At 41.7% G+C, this 18,818-nt stretch overlaps 1 protein-coding gene across 1 annotated transcript in view; it reads right to left on the bottom strand.

Annotated features, from left to right (window-relative positions):
* Positions 1-2,111: 2,111 nt before the first annotated feature.
* The window catches only part of LOC103354394 (A disintegrin and metalloproteinase with thrombospondin motifs 2-like), a 196,811-nt gene continuing 180,104 nt past the window's right edge, over positions 2,112-18,818 (bottom strand). Inside the window, exons 8-22 of the mRNA XM_008277741.1 lie at positions 18,002-18,145; positions 16,934-17,066; positions 14,901-15,014; positions 14,650-14,795; positions 14,209-14,384; positions 12,171-12,304; positions 11,940-12,063; positions 11,336-11,416; positions 11,063-11,226; positions 10,773-10,929; positions 10,550-10,685; positions 9,604-9,811; positions 9,247-9,376; positions 7,613-7,699; positions 2,112-4,345 (exon numbers count right to left, since the gene is read on the bottom strand). Coding sequence (XP_008275963.1) covers positions 2,112-4,345; positions 7,613-7,699; positions 9,247-9,376; positions 9,604-9,811; positions 10,550-10,685; positions 10,773-10,929; positions 11,063-11,226; positions 11,336-11,416; positions 11,940-12,063; positions 12,171-12,304; positions 14,209-14,384; positions 14,650-14,795; positions 14,901-15,014; positions 16,934-17,066; positions 18,002-18,145 — 4,168 coding nt within the window. The remainder of the gene's footprint in view (positions 4,346-7,612; positions 7,700-9,246; positions 9,377-9,603; positions 9,812-10,549; positions 10,686-10,772; positions 10,930-11,062; positions 11,227-11,335; positions 11,417-11,939; positions 12,064-12,170; positions 12,305-14,208; positions 14,385-14,649; positions 14,796-14,900; positions 15,015-16,933; positions 17,067-18,001; positions 18,146-18,818) is intronic.

Below are 18,818 nucleotides of genomic sequence, written 5' to 3' on the forward strand. Positions count from 1 at the left end.
CTGAGGCGGACGAAATGAAAAGGGACTGTTATTATTATTGACCATGCCATTCTAATTTGCTGCACGTTGCTCGTGCTCAAGCATGTCTGAGTAAATCTAATAGTCTGCTGACAACGGAACCTTTAATGACTGTAGCAAGACATGTGGACACATTGCAGAGAATCGTTGAAACCAGTTTTGAAAAAAAAAAAGAAGAAGATGAAAGCATGTGAAGGAAAGATGCAACAACTAATGTTTGTTTGAAATGTATTCAATGAATTCAAATTGGTTTAGTTATGCTGTTAGTAGGCAGAAGTTTGACTAAAACTTCTGAGCCACGAGTTCAGCTTAATGTCATATCTTCTCTGCAGACAGTATTGGTATTGGATCGTATTAATCAAGGTTAAAAACTGCCACCCCAATGCATACTTCAGGAATATTACATTTAAAACACTTCGTAGCAGGGTGCCTTTACAGAAAGTGTAATTGTTTTTATCCCTAGAAGTAGAAGGAATTCCTCCCCAGATAAAAATAAGCAAGGCACTTCCTGGGACAAATTTTGAATCCCACTTGTAAGAAAGGCTGTTACGTTCAGATATCTGTAAAGTCATGCCCACTCATGCCGTTTCCAGTCAGGGTCTTCATACTTTGAAGGTGACATCAGCACAAAGACTCTTATTGTAAGTCTGTCATCACAAAGCAAGGCTTTATAAATACTGGTTTGAGCCTCACATGACCACAAACATAAACCCAGTCCACATGGCCACTGCGCTGTGTTTCCTGCGAGTTAAACAGATTGAAGAACAGAGTTATCTCGTGTTTTGTTTGTCGGAGGTGACAGCGTGACACAACTTTGTGTTACAGCCAAAAAAAGAAAAAAGGGTAGGGTGGTAGCTAAACAAAGATCACACAACACAGATATATTGCAAAATACCACAGGCACTTAAACTTTAATAAATATTAAACATTAACTTCTATTTTATATGTACAGATATCGTACAGAAAGATCTGTAGGTGCTTTTGCAGTTGCTGCAAGTCAGAGATGTACAAACATTAAAACCTTTTAGAGAAGAAAACAAACTGGCCCTCAAAGCTTTTGATTGCATAAAGGTAATATAAAAAGGCTTGTTCATTTTATAACTATAATTTTTTTTGTAGTTTTCTTACATGAGGGACATTGCTTTTAGCAACGCTGGCAAAAAAAACAAACAAAAAAGCACCATACGTGACTGACCGTTACAGAAAAACAAAAATGCAATCAAAATATGTTTTTTTTTCTCTTCAATGATTTTGTTTTTCTGCTTAGCTTAATGAGATATTAATATTTATCATTTCAGCACCAAGTGTTTGACAATGTCCCTCATCAAACTTTCATACTGTTATTCTAACTTCCTGAGAGATAAGAAACCCTTTGGAAAATCTTTGCTTTGTAAATGGTAACACAATGCAACCAGTGTAAACTTCAATCAAAACTTAAAGGAAACTTTGACTTTCTGATTGTCTGGCATTACCACACCGCTTTCAGGCCTCCAGAAGCACCATAATACAGTATGTGTAGGGTATAGAGAGTGTCGGCCACTTAACAAGGAAACTGTTTCATCTAATCCTACAGTAGCTGTTAGTGGGGAACTGAGAGGTATTCATATCTGTCTGGGGGAAGCTGCAGTCCTGGGCTGTAATATAGTGTGGGATGGAGATTTGAATTCTAGGTGGGAGATTTTGTTGCTCCCTAAGTGCCCGTCCATAGGGATAATACCATTTTACAAACTACATTACATCTTATCAACATCATCACTGAATCCTCAAACAAGACAGTGGGTGGTTTCGACAGATAAAAGCTTGGGTTTGCAAAGGGCTGGTCAAACTGGATGTTCACTCTTCATCCCTTCTGTTCTCATTATTGTGTTTGCACAGGCCAGGTGATTTGATTCAAATCTGCAACAGTTTGTACTCTAAAGGGCTTTTCTTTAATCAAAGCAACTGTTCAAATATTTGACCGTGATATTTTCTCCCCTGCAACAGTCCTGATTGTGATATGACAGGGAGTTTCTTTGTGGAAAGGCCTGATATAAAGCGTTTGCGGCAGTTAAGACACAATGTTCATCTCTATAAGAGAAATGAGAAGGCTTGGTCTACTGCGCTGTGTGGCCTCTCTTCATCCTGAGGAGAAAGTTTCGCTTCTCCTCTAGAAGCTCCTGAATGCGTTTGTTCCTGGTTCTTTCTCTGAGGTTGACCCGGCGCTTTGGGATCAGGTTGTTCTGAGAGATGTCGTTGTCCACGCTGTTGATCCTGTTGTCCAAGACGTCGATGGAGTTGTTCTCTTCTATTCTTTGCTTTACAGTAGAGGTGGTGGCGGCTATGGTGACTGGTTTTCCTTCAGTGGGAGCGATCGTGGTGGGAAGTGAAGTGGTAGCGGGGTCTGAGGTTGTCGTGGGAATAGGGACGTTCACGGGGATGTACTCCGACAGGTCCAGCCAGGGGGACGAGGCGAGTTCCGTCATGTCCTCTCCGTCAATGGTCGGGATCACCATGGTGAGGCCGTCGTCCAGCACCATGGTGTCGCTGACCACTCCCACATTGCTGTAGGACACTGTGATATCATCGCCACTGAGAATGATCCCGCTGCTTACTGTAAGATCACCGCTGCCAGTCACTGTGAGGTCACCATATGGCATGGTACCACTGGGCATTGTGATGTCCTCAACATAAATGTTTGCAGAGGGTGTTACAAGATCATCGAAAGTGCTGGGAGTTGTGGCTGCAGTGTCTGTGCTGTCATAGTACCACAGTGGAGTTTCATCTGTAGCAGCTGTGTCGTTGCTGATGTATGTGACATTGATTCTTGTCTCAGGGAAAGGCAAGCTTGTCGTTGTACCATATACATCAACATTTGAAGAGATAGTGGAAGAAAAGTCCTCCCTTGATGGTTCTTTGCTTGCATAGGGAGAAACAGTTGTGGTGTAATAGGAAACTGTCTTAGGTGTTTTATTTTTTGGAGTTGTGTTTTTCCCCTTGGCTTTACTTTGATTAACCTTGGCCTGTGTGTTTAAGATACTTTTGGGTCCTGGTTTGAGGTTCTTTTGGACGTTTGTCTTGGTCTGAGTTTGCTTTGTAACTTTTGCCTTTGGCTGAATGTTCTTTTTGGGATTGGTCTTTGGTGGAACCTGCTTTTTGGGAGGAGGTTCGGTTTTTTTCACTATAGTGGTCTTTACTGGAGTAGTCTTTTTTGGAGTGGTCTTTTTGGGTGTAGTGTTAAATGGAGTAGTCTTTTTGGGAGAAGTGCTTGATGGAGTAGTCTTTTTAGGTGTAGTTTTTGATGGAGTGGTCTTTTTTGGGAATTTTTTTGATGGAGTAGTCTTTTTGGGAGTAGTGTGTGATGGAGTGGTCTTTTTTGGAGAATTTTTTGATGGAGTAGTTTTTTTGGGAGTAGTATTTGATGGAGTGGTCTTTTTGGGTGAATTTTTTGATGGAGTAATCTTTTTGGGTGAAGTGTTAGAAGGAGTAATCTTTTTTGGCGTAGTCTTTTTGGGAGTCGTTTTCAATGGAGTCGTCTTTTTGGGAGTTGTGATTGATGGAGTCTTTTTTGGAGGAGTATTTGTTTTCTTTTTGGGATAAGTCTTTGGTGGAACAGGCTTTTTTGGTGGATTCTTTTGTGCAGTTTTCTTTTTTGGATTGACCTTTGGTGGAATCACCGTTTTCTGAGTTTTCTTTGGGACAATTTTCTTTTCAGGCTTGGGGTTTAGCGTAATGTCTGTTTGTGTGGTGATTTCTGCTGGATCTGTCATTGGTGCACTGGCTGTTGTTGAAAGATCTATGGTGGTTATCATACTAGATGTTGTTGGACTATTTGTAGTTCTCTGTTCCAGTGGATCTGTGCTCTTGTCTATGTCTGGGGCAGGCAGAGGCAAGGGATGAGCTGCAACACTAGGAAAGGTTGGAGGAACTGTGGTGATTGCCATGGGAAAGATGGTAGAGAGGACAGAAGCGCTGGTGGTAGCTGGTGGATGAGTTGTGATCATGTCTGTAGTAATCCATGAAGTTGGGGTGGAATGATGGGTCGGGGTAGTGGAGGCAGGAGGATGAGTGATGGGCCAGGAAATGATGGTAGAAGCGGAAATGGTGGTGGTGACAGCTTCGGTGGGTCGGAGGGTGGTGAAGTCAGAGCTCTGGATGCTGGTGAGTGGAGGGGCTGTGGGCCAGATGGAGGTGATGGGGGTGGATCTGGAGGTGGGGTTGGGCACAGGCTCTGTGACGGTGACATTGCTGCACGACTTGCAGCATATGCGCTGGTAGTCCGGTAGAGAGCAGTAGCGCCTCAGCACCTCCATACGACAGAACACAGAGCGGTCTCCATGACAACGCTGGCCTGTAAAGGAGAGAACAGAGAGCTGAGACTTGGCGCAGGCGGGGCAGAGACTACGAAGAGGTGTGTGTGTGTGTGTGTGTCTAAGTACTGGGATACATATTTGCATGTTAAAGCATGTGCAAAATAAGTTATCGCATTAGCATCAATCTTTGTGGGCAAGTTAGTTTGTACATAAATTGCATGCACATGTGTGTATGTGTAAGTGTGTGTGTTGGTTTCACACCGTGCAAAGTACAGTAGTAAAGCTAGACCATTAGCAGAGGATGCGGGAAGAAAGAGGAGAAAAACCCAAACATCAAGAGCAGTCATGAGATTAGTCCAGAGCAACTGAAATGGAAAAAGAAGGGTCGCCAGTCTTGTGTTGTAAATATAACTGTTGGAATTATTCACCTCAAGCATCTGACATAATTCTGACTTCCTCCTGCTAATGCAGCTTTGCGTTACCTTTGCTTCAGACAAGTACTTTTTTCAGCTACATATTAAAACACACTTGACTTGTACCCTTTTTGTACCATGCCAGTAAAAATAACCACGCCGTCAATGCAACGTCTGACATTCTGACATTTTCTCTGACATAGAATCTAACCAGTGAACATTCCTGGTGACAGAAAGATCACACTTTTTAAAACATTTTTATTGATACAACTTTGCTGTTGAGAATGACAGGAACTAAAACAATGAGATGTACGCCCCCCCTGCCCCCTGCTCAATATATAGATTTTTTTTTTTTTCTTAAGAAAAATAATTCAACTGTATCGAAAGTTACAAGTTCACAGTCACTTTGGTAAAACACTTGATTACTTGGAAATCAACCAGTCAATCAGTTTACCGATTGAAAAAAAAAACAAAAAAACAAAAACAAAAACAAAAAAAATAAACCCCATGAAGTACATAAATGATATTTGCTGTTTAAATAAAATACATAATTTCCATGATGATGTAAAAACTGGAATGGCACATTAAGTGTCATATGAAACATTTACAAAACATTAATAAAATTTCCCTGATAAATCAAAGTGCATATAGACGCAGTGCACGTAGTCCATCTGAATGTTTCTTCAACGTTAGCCAAACGTTAGCCAGCCCCACGCAGCAGGCCAGTGAAGCCACAAAACAGTTACCCATAGTATAGAATATTATAGAAGAAGATAACAGTCATGAACATTATTAAATACAGTCAACACCAATGTTATATACAGTATCGCACTGCTAGGTCTGGCTTGGTCTCATACAGTCCAACTCCAGCAGAAGGAAACCTTGGATAGCTCGCTACATAGTCACAACAGAAATATGTGATCACAATACAATGACAAGTCTGAAGTGTTTTTTTTTTTTTTTTTTTTTTACTAGATGCCATATGTGTCAATACCCTAGGCCCTTTGTAAACCCTTCCCAGTAGTCGGACATTGGTCCAACATCACCTTGGTAGGTTTGATGGTTGGCGGGTGTGAGTTTGTTAAGTTGGTTTGAAGCTGCCTCTATTCCGAGTGAAACTTTGAATGAGTAAAGCCATCTCTTTCACAGATAAATGCCATTACATTCAATCCAAGATAAGGCATTGTTCATGTGATTAATGTTCATCAAAATAAAATGAGATCATCGGACGCTCTCAAATCAAAGCTTATGAGGTATTTCTGTATCTGATCGCAATGTGTAAAAGCCCGAATGATGAAGCACCCTTACGCGCGCACACAATCGCACCGACACACTTTGACTAACAAGACTGGCGTTTTTTTTTCCATTTACTCACTCGCATGTTCTTACACGCACATCCTCCCGCACACATATATACATGGACACACACACACCGTCACACTCACACACATATATACACAAACACACAGGTGATGGATGCAAATGTGCATGACGAAACGTGATCCTATCCTTAAAGAAAACAAGAAGCGACAGTAAACCACTGATCCATCTGAGAGAATGGAGAGGCAACTAACTGACCAAGTCCTGCATAATATAGGTCTAACCCCTTCCCCCGAAACACTTTACCTTTATTAAATATTCATCTGTATTCATGTAAAATCAATAAAAAAATACACATAACAGTCAAGGATCTAAGCGATCAATAGCAGTCCAAAGGTTTTAGGCAAATAAGCTACAGCTTATTCATGGTAAAACATTATTAATATTATTGTTACTCATATAGATTTAGATTTATAGATATATATAAATACAAATATATTTATAGATGTATTTGTTTAAAGTCTGCAAGCACAAATAAGCTGCATTTATTGAACTTTTGTATAACAGTCGAAGAGAGGATGGCTGATGATGAGGTGAAATGGGAAGCAACCTCAAGTGGTCAGACTACCCTGTTTTTTTTTTTTTCTTTTCTTTTTTTCTTTGTTTTTTTTGTTTTGTTTCTTTTATTATCCGTAACTTCCAGATTCTTCACCTCACAGTTCCCTCCCCCCAAAAATCAAAAGGTTTACTCATGTCACTTCCTGTCCCTGTGCTGAGTTCCTGTCAATCTGAGAATGGAACGTAGAATGAGACGCCATTCTCATCCCCGAATAGAACCAGGATGTCAAATGAGCACTTTAGCAAAGATGTCCTCGGATCACATTCACAATAAAGCTTTCATATTTTTTTTTTTATATATATATATTTTTTCTATATAGATATTTATATACCCTTTCTGTTTATTTTCACACCTGTCTCTCCCCACATTGACAATGCACTACAAAAAGAAAAAAGCGCAGCTGCATCTCAGGAGTGGTAACCCATGACAACACGCAGCTAGCTCGCGCAAAACATGGCCGCCAAATGCAGAAGGGGGGGTCCCCTCACACGTGGACGGCTCTTCGACACGTCTCAGGAGGTGTCAATGAAAACCTGTTTGCCACTTCGAATCCTTTTCACATCAAATTTTTTGTTGATCTTTTGATTTTTCGACTGGCCAGCGGTTACAACACAATGCTCCACAAAGGAGAGAGAGAGAGATAGAGAGAGAGACAGAGCAAGAGAGAACCAGCTAGCACACACAGGAGCCAGAGACCTCCCCCAGTCAGAGCCGTCTCAGACACAGAGAGAGAGACACAACATCCCCCCCAAAAGAGAAGCAAAAGCTTTGCCGCTCGCTCACGGGCGTGGGCACAGGCACGAGACGTGGGGGAGGAGCGGGTCAGGGGGCCAGCCGGGGCCGGCCCTGCAGAGACAGGAGGACAGATATGGGCAGGGCCCAGTAGAGGATAGACATGCAGCTGCGGCTGCCGCTGTGGAGGCCAGGCTGGGAACTATAGAGGGAGGTTTTACGTGAGGAGATCTTCGGGAAGTTGGGGTTGGGCCGAGACAGCCACTGGATCAGAATGTTGCCGTTCTTGTTGAGGTCTGACGAGCCCTCTGCAGAGGAATAAGGAGAGAGATGGAAGCATTAAAGATAACTCATGCACATGAGCACAAACACAAATACAGAGTGCTATCAGTTAACAATTTGCTTTTTGTTTAGTCATCACACATGTACAGTAAAACTACTACTTTAAAGTCATGCATGGAAACATTTGCACATGTGTACAGGAGTGAATAAACTGAAGCAAGGCAACTTTTTTCCTTCTGTACTGATACCAGGGCTGTCTAGTTTAGCATATTCCATTGTCCCCCTTAAATAGCCTTAATATTGGTAACATATTCTGGTTTCACATTGTTTGACCGTATCTTAAAGAATATATTCTGTGTTGTGTTTGTTCCAGCTCCTCATTAAACCTTTAATATAATTCAATCTCAAATCATCAGGGACCTTCAGCTCGACTATCACTGGTTTGCTTGAAACTTTTTATTTTATTTTTTATTTTTCTAAGCATAAACTATGGACATATCGATATAAAATATAATACATGTAGTGTTGTAATAAAAAATGATATCTGTGAAATTTTAGATACATATAGCAGGTCTTTCCTAATGACCAAGTGATTCCCAACGAAATTGCACAAAACAAGTCTCCTCCAAACCAAGTTTTCCGGCTACAAAGTAGCATCTGAAAATTAAAAAAAATATTCCCATGTTAAATACATTTTCCTATTTATACTTCGAAGATCATTTTCAAACTTCAGAACTACTTGGATTAGATTTTCTACCGGTATTATTATAATTGTGGTACGACTCATACCTGCTCAATCAGCTATGAAAGTTAAACAAAAATATTTTTCTTCTCATTTTTGCGACCAAGTATTTCATAATAAAAAGTATTTTCTGTGTTTTGTTTTGTCTTATTGTGACAAGGGGCTATAGTTCAGAAAACATCACTAGCTTACTGTTACATTAATCATTTTCTGCTGTCAATTTATGCTTTAAGATGGGCCTTTTTCTCCATATTTTAACTGACTCATGATCAATTGTTTGATCTATTCGTCCGATATTGCAGAATCTGAATCAATGACATGATGAGCAATAGCTGTGTAAACTTCAGGCTTTTATCTTTAATGCTTCCTTATTATCAGATCAATCGTCATTCACACATATCAAATTTCAAAGTGCAAAAAAACATGCCTAAAGTGAGTTGATAGGAATTTTAGAATAATATTAATAAAAAAAAGTCTCAGAAAGTCTTTGATATTTGAAGTTAAATTTTTAAAAATATCTTTTTAAATATCCTTATTTTATGCTATAACAAATTTTAGTCAAATTAGAGGTGGTCATTCAGAGATGTAATAATTTAAAATAGAATAACCCGACAGGAAAACGCTTCCACTTAGCGAAATATCTCAAAGACTTGATGGGTTTCTGTCAAACAGTATTCTCGATTTGCAGTTTATTCCTTTTAGACTTCCCAGTTCTGACATTTATTGGTATCAGTGATGTTGAAGACATTAAGACCGTTCTGTCAAAGTAAATAAATCCACTTCAGCATGGTGTGGTTTGCCTGGCAGATTATTTATGGGCTCAGCACTCACTGGGACATGGTTCCAGGCGACAGACTCTTATGGTGTCAGGCTTGCTGTCCAGACACAGGCCGATGGTGTTGTCCCTGGTGTGGCACAGAGCCTGTCTCTGCTGAGTCCCATTACCACATGTCACTGAGCACTGGAGATACAGGACACACACACACAAAACACAACAAATTAGAACAAAATATAAAGCGCGTAAAGCACATGAGCACCATGCCAAGAATATAGGTCCAACAAAGTCGTGTGACCAGATGTTGAGTCCGACAAACTCAACATCTGGTCTTTTCATGCAACAATACATATTGGTTAAACATATTTTTTTTTACTTTTCAGTTTCTGTTGACCCATGTTCAGCGTGCATACCTGTGACCATGGTCCAACTCTCCACTGGGTGGGGCAGGGGTATCGGTTGCAGGGTCTGCGGGCCTCAGGACGGTTGTCGTTGCAGTGTTTGTTGTGGATTGAGCGTGTGGTGTTGTCATCTGAAGGCTGGACACAGCTGACCGAGCGGATTTGCATCCCTGTCTTTCCACATGGTTTGCTGCAGTTCTGCCACTCCCCTGTCACCCAACTGGAGAAAATCCCAGGAAGGAGAGAAACAAGAGTTCAAAATGTCAGAATGTTGAGTTAGACAACAGCAAAGTTGGGAAAATGGCTGACTGAACGCAGGAAAAGCCTGACACCTGAATCGCAAAGTCAGATTCCCAAGTTATGTGTTAACAACTGGTTTATTGCGACTCAATTTACCGAATGCCCCGAGCCCGACCATCTTCAGTTTGACCGACTGTTTTTTAAAGTGGTGGATATTGATTGATTTAAACATGTGCAAAATCTGGGGTCACAGGTAACATTAGTTTTTTTATTTCTTGAATTCTTCAAGCGAGACGGGGTCATGTTGATTTTTGCATCCTTTTCTTCACACCAATCTGTGGAACAATGTTTGAAGTGCTATAGCTTGAGGAATAATGTAGCTAGAGTCCTGAAATTTTGCACTCATTGATTTGTACACGTGATCTTCAATGGTACAACCCTGCTTTGATAGAACCATACAAACCAGTTATATGATGGTGCAAATTTGGTCAAAAAACGTCAATGTTTCTATCTAACCAAATACTCCACCAACCATAACACTTTTATTTTTCAACCCAAGAGGCTGATTGTTTCTCCTGTGACTGACACCAACAGGAGCTTTAAAAATGTTGATCATGATGCCAGTCAGAGGCATGCTTTGGCGTAAATTATTGAATTTATTAATTCGAGGTGTTGTGCATGTGAATCGAGGTGGAAACATGTATAAAACAGTGCATACACTGGTGGAGGGCAGGGCTTCTGGTTGCAGTCTCTGGTTTCTCCTCTGGGTTTCATGTTGGACCTGTTGCAGAAGCTTTTGTGAACCATCTTGCTGTCAACTTTTCTTCTGCAGCCATATCGCAAGTACTCTTTACCTGCAACAGGAAGGGGACGGAACATTGAACAAGCATAGTAACATAATCTCAGGTTTCATCACGAGTGTTGTCTTTGCTCTACTGTACCTCCACCGCAAGGCTTGGAGCAGGAGGACCATCTCCTTGGGGCCCACTCATAGGCACTGTCCTCTACCAATATGTTGTTCTGAATGCCAGAGTCACTGCCCATATTCATCATGTACTTGTAAGACAAATTCACATCTTCATCCCCGTGTAATTTCATCTGCAAACAGAGAGATCACCATAACACAATCATAAAAAAGATACTTTGCATAATTTCAGGATAAAAAGTCATATTTTCAGTGTCATTCTTATCGTATGCAGACAATATGCAAGAACGTCACGTCATTGTGTACCATAATGAGAATTCCATGTCTGAGAGGGCCGGTGGTCTGAAGGGTCTCCTTGTCGTTGTCATTCTCGTATTCCCACTCAATACCCTTCTCGATGACCGAGCGGGACTCTGGGTATTCGTTTTCCCCGTTTAAGAAGAACAGTCCTGATGCCACGTTCTTAACAGCTGTAGGTGGGTGAGAAACACAATCTGACTACAGTCGCACAACATGCAAATGCAAATCCAGAAGTAGGAACATACGCACAAAAGAGAAACAAGGTACAGTGTCACATACCCAGAGTGTGTGAGGTTGATTTCAGCTCTTGGATCAGCAAGTGTCTCGCTCCTCGGGGGATTTCAAGAATTCTGAGGAAACCTGCAATAAAACACACATCTGGGTTGTGGCTCCAAAATCAGTCCTTTAAAGTTGATTTTACAGTTTCCTGACAAAGAGCCTCAGCAAAGAGGTGTCACTCATTTCAACCAAAGAGCCTTGCTCACCAGTGAAAATCCCTGCAGTCTTACTTATTTTCATACAGAGAAAACATCCGATTCTGGTAATGTTGCTGTTATAATATAGGTCTGTCCCGAGATCAAGAGTTAGATAATATTCCCTATAAACATTAGCTCATAAAGCAAGGCTTGACGTAACTTCTTGGCAAAGCTCACATGGAAATCTGTTGGCTCAGACTCACTGAGGTTTAAGGTCAGTTTTACACATCTACCTCTAGAGGGCGATGTTTAATTAAACATAACAAAATACAGAGGGAAAACAGTCCAGCTTATCAACAAAGGAGACTGGCCAACTGTTTATTCTGAATGATGGGCTACACTGATGGGACCAAGTCAAGTCTGTCCTACATTTAAATAAGGGTTACTGTGACAGTTAGTGTGTTTACCTTGTTTCCTGGCAGTGCGCGTGATGGTATCTTTGAAGGTTTTGCATCTGGAGTTGTCGCCTCCACACACCCCGCACTTGTCTTCCTGCTTCGACGAGCCGACCACACCGTCGCAGCCCACTTTCTGTTAACGAGGACATGGAAAGTTTGGCACATGTCGATCTGAACGCATGCAGCTGCCTCGTTCTCAGGCCTTCACACACACACACACACACAGATAACATCACTCACCTCACACTCCCCACGCACACACACACTGTGCGGGTCTTTGTATGAGCAGCGAGTGCCATCCAGGACCATTCTCTGCATGAAGACCACATCTCGCGTCTCCTTGGACTGGCAATGCAGGTGGCAGCGTTTGTTGGCTGGGACAAAGCAACACAAACGCACATTCAGGATGATGATAACCGTTCAAACGATTATCAGAATGTCACACTTGAGATCCACCTTGATGATTTCATGTTTACAACCAACATATGATTCCTTTTTATGTTCTCAATGAGCTCTCCGTGAGTCAGCGTGACACTGCCTCATTGTGTCTGTCAGAGTGAGTCATACTACAACTACATGAGCCCCGAGAGACAAAACCTGGCAGATCATCCCAGTGAGAAAGAACACTCCTACTTCATCACGTTTATTACAGATGGCCACAATCCAGAGACCTTGTCTTATGAAGCTCTGACACTAATAAACAGGTGGCAAACATGCTGCAGAACTGCTGAATTACATTATAAGGGAGAAAACACATTTCTGTCACGTTGAACTGAGAATCCAATGTACGAATTCTCTTTTCAGCAATCTGAATGAAGGCTCTTCTACTGTACTGTGCTGTGACAGTTGAGGGGTCAATGTCATGCACTTGCACTGCAGTGCAGAACTGCAGAGGTTGAATAAATAGTTAGTCTGCATTTTTAGTATCGGCAAGATGTACTGTGCATTGGTTGTCTATTCGATGTCAGTCAGACCTTCTGTGCCGTTTCTTTCCTTCAACATTCTAATGTACAAATACATTTAGATACACAGAAAATCAGCTTTTTAGTTTGTAAGACCCCCTCAAATATCAATTGAGGTTCTCTTTGGGGTCCAGTGTGTTAATTAAAGAGTCACTGGAGGGTTATTTTGCACACACTTCTCTACAAGGAGTTCTGGGACACATTGAATCCCATCTGTGTGAGAACACACAAAACAGCAGAAAATTTAGTGCTTTAGACACGATAAGATAAACCGAAAGGATAGATGTGGTTCTGACTCGATGGTTGAACAGCCACACACACACGCTGCAGCCTCGACTTTCCTTTTTCTTTCCTCAAGGGTATATTTCTTAACTCGGGGAAAACACCCAAATAGAGACATAAAAACATGAATTTGTCAAATAAATACTACAATTTCACATTTGGAACAGACGCTCTCTTTTTCCTCACACTATCTGGAACTCAGGAGATGACAGACCATGAATGGAATTCAATTTCACCTCCCTGTTCACTTCTTTTTTTTTTTCCTCCTCTCAGACGCAGACAGACACGAACATGTGCTCGCACACTCACACACGGAAAAGTAATTTGAGATGGTGAAAGCTGTGCTGAAAAATATGGCATTTAGAAATAATAAGAATGAAGAAAAACAATTTAGCAAGGCCCCTCTTAGCAGACTTCACGTGACCTCCGTTTAGATGGATAGATCAGCACTTTTCTCGAGGGCTGCCCTTTAGTTGGACGATAATTTAATACGTATCAGGAAGACAGTGACACCTCTACTTAGAGACAGCGTGGATCTGACAACTTCACACACACACACACGTTTAAAACTTCTCAATAATGTAAAGTGGTTTGGGGTATTTAACGGACAACTTTAGGTTTGGACTCCATTGTGAACGTGATTGTTTGTCCATGTGTGCCAACTGATGGAGGATGGAGAGAAAAGATAGAGAAAGGATGGTGGGGGGTCAGTGAAGGTAAAATGACGTCAGCGAATGGGTGGAGAAAGACAAGAGTTCAAAGAAGATTGTTTTTAAAGAGGTTTTCAAAGACACGGCTTGTTTTTATGGGAGGGCGTAGTCATACCTCAAAGCTGCGCTGAGACTCAGCAGGACAGCCAGATGTCAGTGACCATAACACAACACAGCTTCTATATATAAACCGTCTATTACCCAGAAATGTGTTTGCGTCCGCTTTTGGGCTATCATTTGTATTTTCAAAGTATATCATCACTAAACGTTCAACCTGGTTCAATGTCTTCACCTGAGCACTTCCCATGCACGTGTTGCACTCACAGTCTGGGTGTTCATAAGGCAGCCAGTGGTGCTTGTTGCTGTGGACTTCAAATCGAGGGTCCCAAGCATGGCATTGCTCCTCTCGTGTGTCGCTGTAGATATCCTCACACTCGCTGGTGTTGCACATCTGGAATTGGTAAGTTGCCCCCACGCAGGTCCGGCCTCCGTTGGCTGGTCTGGAAGGGTTGCAGAGCCGAGGACACGAGAATGTTTCTACTTTCTTCTAAACAGTATCACGTTTCACTTCAGAAGCACTTTGACTTTTACTTGAAATTCGGAGCTAGAAATGATACATTTAACAACTGCACATCCCCAACAGGAGTCACTATCTGAACCTCACATCATCTGCCTTAGTGGTTTCTTAGGGCTGAATTCTGTATAACTCAATGCAAAGGTTGCACTTTCTTTTACATGTATAGACTCTGGTAACCAGTTTCATACCTTGGATTGTCACAGTCGCGTGTGCGAAACTGTACTCCCCCTCCACAGGTGCGGGAACACTGGCCAAACTCACTCCATGAACCCCAGTTTCCATCTTGCTTTATGATGTCAGGAGTCAACCAGATGCAGTGACCTTTAAAGCAGTGCTGCAACAGGCCGAGAATACAAGACAAAGTTGCTATTTGGATGCAGCGTACCATCAAATAGTTAATTTTTTTTTAACAGAATAAAGTACAGTAGCTGATAAATACCTTCCCATTCCCACACATGGTTCCATCAATGGGTGGTCCTTTCTTGGTCTTGCAGAAGAACGGATTGTCCGGGTGGCTACACCACAGCTGCTTACATGGGTCAAATGTGCGATACTGTGGGGCACAGAGAGAGAGACGTCTTCTTACAACTGAAAGCTCTAACTGACAATGCAAACACCAGGTAACAGGTCAACCATCATGACAAAGCTGAGATGACACTAAACACAGAATAAAGGAAACAAAAGTAGATGGGAAGAGAAATATCACAACAACGATAGCCACAACAGTATTATACCCAACATTAACAACACCGACCCTGTGCTGAGTCACTGCACTGTACACTACGCTCCACTGAGAAACACACAGCCATTCATGCAAACTAAACCAATGGATGATAGAGAGACAAGACTCTCGTAATGAGACAGCCTATGGTTTAATTATGTCACAAGGGAGGTCAGAGGGCAGAGGGCGAAAGGTTTAGAAGCCAAAAGGTGAGGCCTCAGTGACCTCTAAAATGCCCCCAAACACAGATCAAGGACCAAATTCTCCTCCTTGTCTGATATAAACCAGAGATGAGGATCCACCAAACTGACCTGCAGTCCAGTGTCTGAGGGGGCGTGCCCTCCTCCCTCCTTTCCACAGACTTCCCCGCCCACCATGACCCCAGAGGACCTTTACAGGTCAGAGGGCGAGTCACAATCAATGGCTAGACTGTGGTAGGTAATCACCAGTTACATCAGACTGGAGGATCCTAAAAGCTGAAGTGAAACATGGAAAAACAGCCTCTGTTCTGGCTAAGCCCTTTCCCCTTGGATGGGAAAGACATCTTTCCAACCTTTTCCACTCGTTTATAGTCACAAGAGTGCCAATATAATGAGGCTCTTCCTGCCAGTGCTGCAGTGATTTAACACAGATTTGCAGGAGAGGACTCTGGCTATGGTACCGTTCAACTGCTGGACTGCACCATAGCCACTGAACCAATGAACCGGCAGAGTCACGGTGTTTTAAGGGATTTTATAGCCACTCTGAGCATTTTAGAATCCTGCAGACTAACGTCCAAAATATGACAATGGGTAGAACAGAGAAACAAAGTACAGTAAAAAAGAAAAGTACGGAGCAACATTACAAACAGTTACAACTTTAGAGGACAAATAGAAAAAGAAAATCGGAGGAAATAAACGATGGGCCACATGTCTTCCGGGAGGTGGGGTTACCTTACCTGCGTTCCTGACTGGCCCGCCTTTTGTAGCTGAGGGGAATGAGTTTGACAAGAGAATAGAGGGTAATCTAGCAATGTGTGCAAAGCCCCCGAACAAGCCCTTAGTCAATCAAGCAACAGCTTCCCAACAGCGTGCCACAGTGGCTTCACAGTCATAGAGCAGGTGGGGGTGACTGGGGGGGAGGTAAAGACGGCTGGCAAGATGCTGCAGCTGGGTGAAGCTTGGTTACTGTGTGAGATTTATTTTATTTATTTATTTGTTGCATTTACAAAACACTGTTTGTGACAGGTTCATGTAAAGGGACTGTGGTATCAAGGCAACTGTAGTGTTATAATAAATAAATTATTTTTTTTATTATTAACATTAACGACAGAAAAAAGAAATAGCTATCAAAACCAATTACCTGCTTTTAAGCAAGATGTCAATCCCACCAGTGGCCGGGAGAGGAAACAGAGGACATCAGAAGAACGTGAATAGCTCTGTATGTGTGACTCTCATTTCATTACAGTGTAGATCAGAGATAAGAGATGTCAGTGCTGTGCTCAGTTCATGAGGAAAACCTTCGGAGCTCAAGAGTTCCCATTAAAATGTATGTATATATATATATCACAGTGAAATTCAGCAAACTCTGAATTAATTCAACACACTGAATTCAAAGTGAGCTCAAACATCTCTCTGAGTCAAAGTGAGGTTAAGCTTCATTGGTGGCCGAGTGTTAGTAGAGGTTGCCATCAGTAGGCCAGTGCAGTTAGTAAGTGTTGGTGAACTAGCTAAGTTTGTAAAGTGACTGCTGGGACTGTGGTGATCTCTTACCGCGGTGCACATTGTGTAGCCCACACCGAAGTCAAAGCGACACTGCTCGTTCATGGAGTAGTGCAAACCAGGCAGCTGAGGCAGCGACGGCCAGTTGTGGTCGAAGGGGTCGTCACGGAGACAGTCGTAGGAACTGCAAGAGGAGTCGGAAAAAGGGTTTCATTTATTATTTCGAATTTAATAAGCTCAGTATCCTGGTTCAGATGTAAAATTTGCATTATTTTATTATCCTCAGTGAATCACTTGGTGTATACATTGTATGTAAAATGTCATACAAAAGAGACTCACTCAACTTTATAACTCTATCGTTTGACATCTTTTTTCATTTCATATTATTACTTGTGCTTACTGTATGTACCTATTACCTACTATTCCTACTGTTATTTTTATTTTTAGCCTTGCGTTTATGGTTTTACACTCTTATTTTCTTTTATTTCACTCGCTCTTTTTTCGTATTTGGATATGGCATTTTTTGGTTCTTTTATTTTATGTGGTATTGTTGAATTGATTCATTTTGAAAACTCTATTTCTCCACTTTTGGCTCTCTGGTCTTCTCCTTCTGCTTGGGTTAACTGATCTTCTGTTGTTTCATGGACTTCCAGAATGTCCTTTTCTTTTTTGCTCTGTCTGCAAAGCATTTGGTCAACTCTACTTTTCTGCTTTTAACATTTACATTATGTTGTTGTTGCTGTTGTTGTTGCTGTTGTTGTTGCTGATGTTGTTGCTGTTGCTGTTGCTGTTGTTGTTGCTGTTTAGCTCAAAGCTCCAATTCATGTTTGGTGGATGTGGTCAGAGGCTCTCAACCCCCTAAAATGAGTTTCTTTTGAAGTTTAAGAGCTCCCTAACTTGAAAATTTACATCATGAAATTAACACCATAAATAGCAGAAATATTTGCGCACTCTGTAAAATAATATATATATTTTTAAGAAAAAAACAATTTACATACACTAAAAACCAGCACAAAATATCAACTAGATGCAAATTTAAAATAGTGATGCCAGTATTGACCTTTACAAGCCCATATAATCAAATCCCTCTCTATGTGAGGGTGTGTGTATGTGTCTCACTGAAGGTAGCGTCCCAGCTCCTGCATGCTACATCTGGACCAGTGAAAGCGGTGGAAGGCGGCTTGCACCAGCGGAGCCATGATGCTGCCCATGTGCACCTCATCTCCACAGCGGTTTCCCTGGCCATCATGCTCCATTCCCAGCCTGCACAGCCCGAGAGGAAAGAACGAGGACAGGATAAAAGTCAAGGGAAAGGAGACGAACCAGTGGAGACAGATTGGGAACGTGTGGGAGCAGAATAACGAGGAACAAGAGGAGGAGGCAGTGGCAGTTCACTCATTACATACTGTCACAATAAACTGCTTTCAATCAAAACAGTCCTTTAAAGGTCTCATATTGTGCCACTTTTCAGACTATCAAGGAAATTCTCACGTCCCCAGAATGTGTCTTTCAATTTTTTTTTAGCTTAAACTACTTCAAAAATAGTACATTTCCTCACGACTGTAAAACCCCTCGTTTCACCCCTGTTATAAATGGGCTGTTTCAGATGTCTGTTGCTTAAAAATACAACTGAGCTGCTGCAGTCTGAGTCATCAGGAAGAAGACTCTCTCTAAACATGGAGGAAAACAGTTGACCACGCAGCAGCTGACACAGATATGAATATGAGTGGAATTTCTAAAAGAAAATTCACTGATTTAACAGCGATGCTGTTTTTAAAACATTCATTTGATGAGTTTGTCGGTCGACGTTGTGGTTCTAAAATTGGTATTTTAGTGGTGTAGACCTGCAGATTGGAAAAATTTCTGAAGTGACTGCTGGTTCACATGTAGTTTTAATGGGCTGCGTTTCAGTCACCGTGTCATACTTGTTCTGTTG

The sequence above is a fragment of the Stegastes partitus genome, unplaced genomic scaffold (assembly GCF_000690725.1).
Source record: "Stegastes partitus isolate 25-593 unplaced genomic scaffold, Stegastes_partitus-1.0.2 Scaffold106, whole genome shotgun sequence".
Taxonomy (NCBI): domain Eukaryota; kingdom Metazoa; phylum Chordata; class Actinopteri; family Pomacentridae; genus Stegastes; species Stegastes partitus.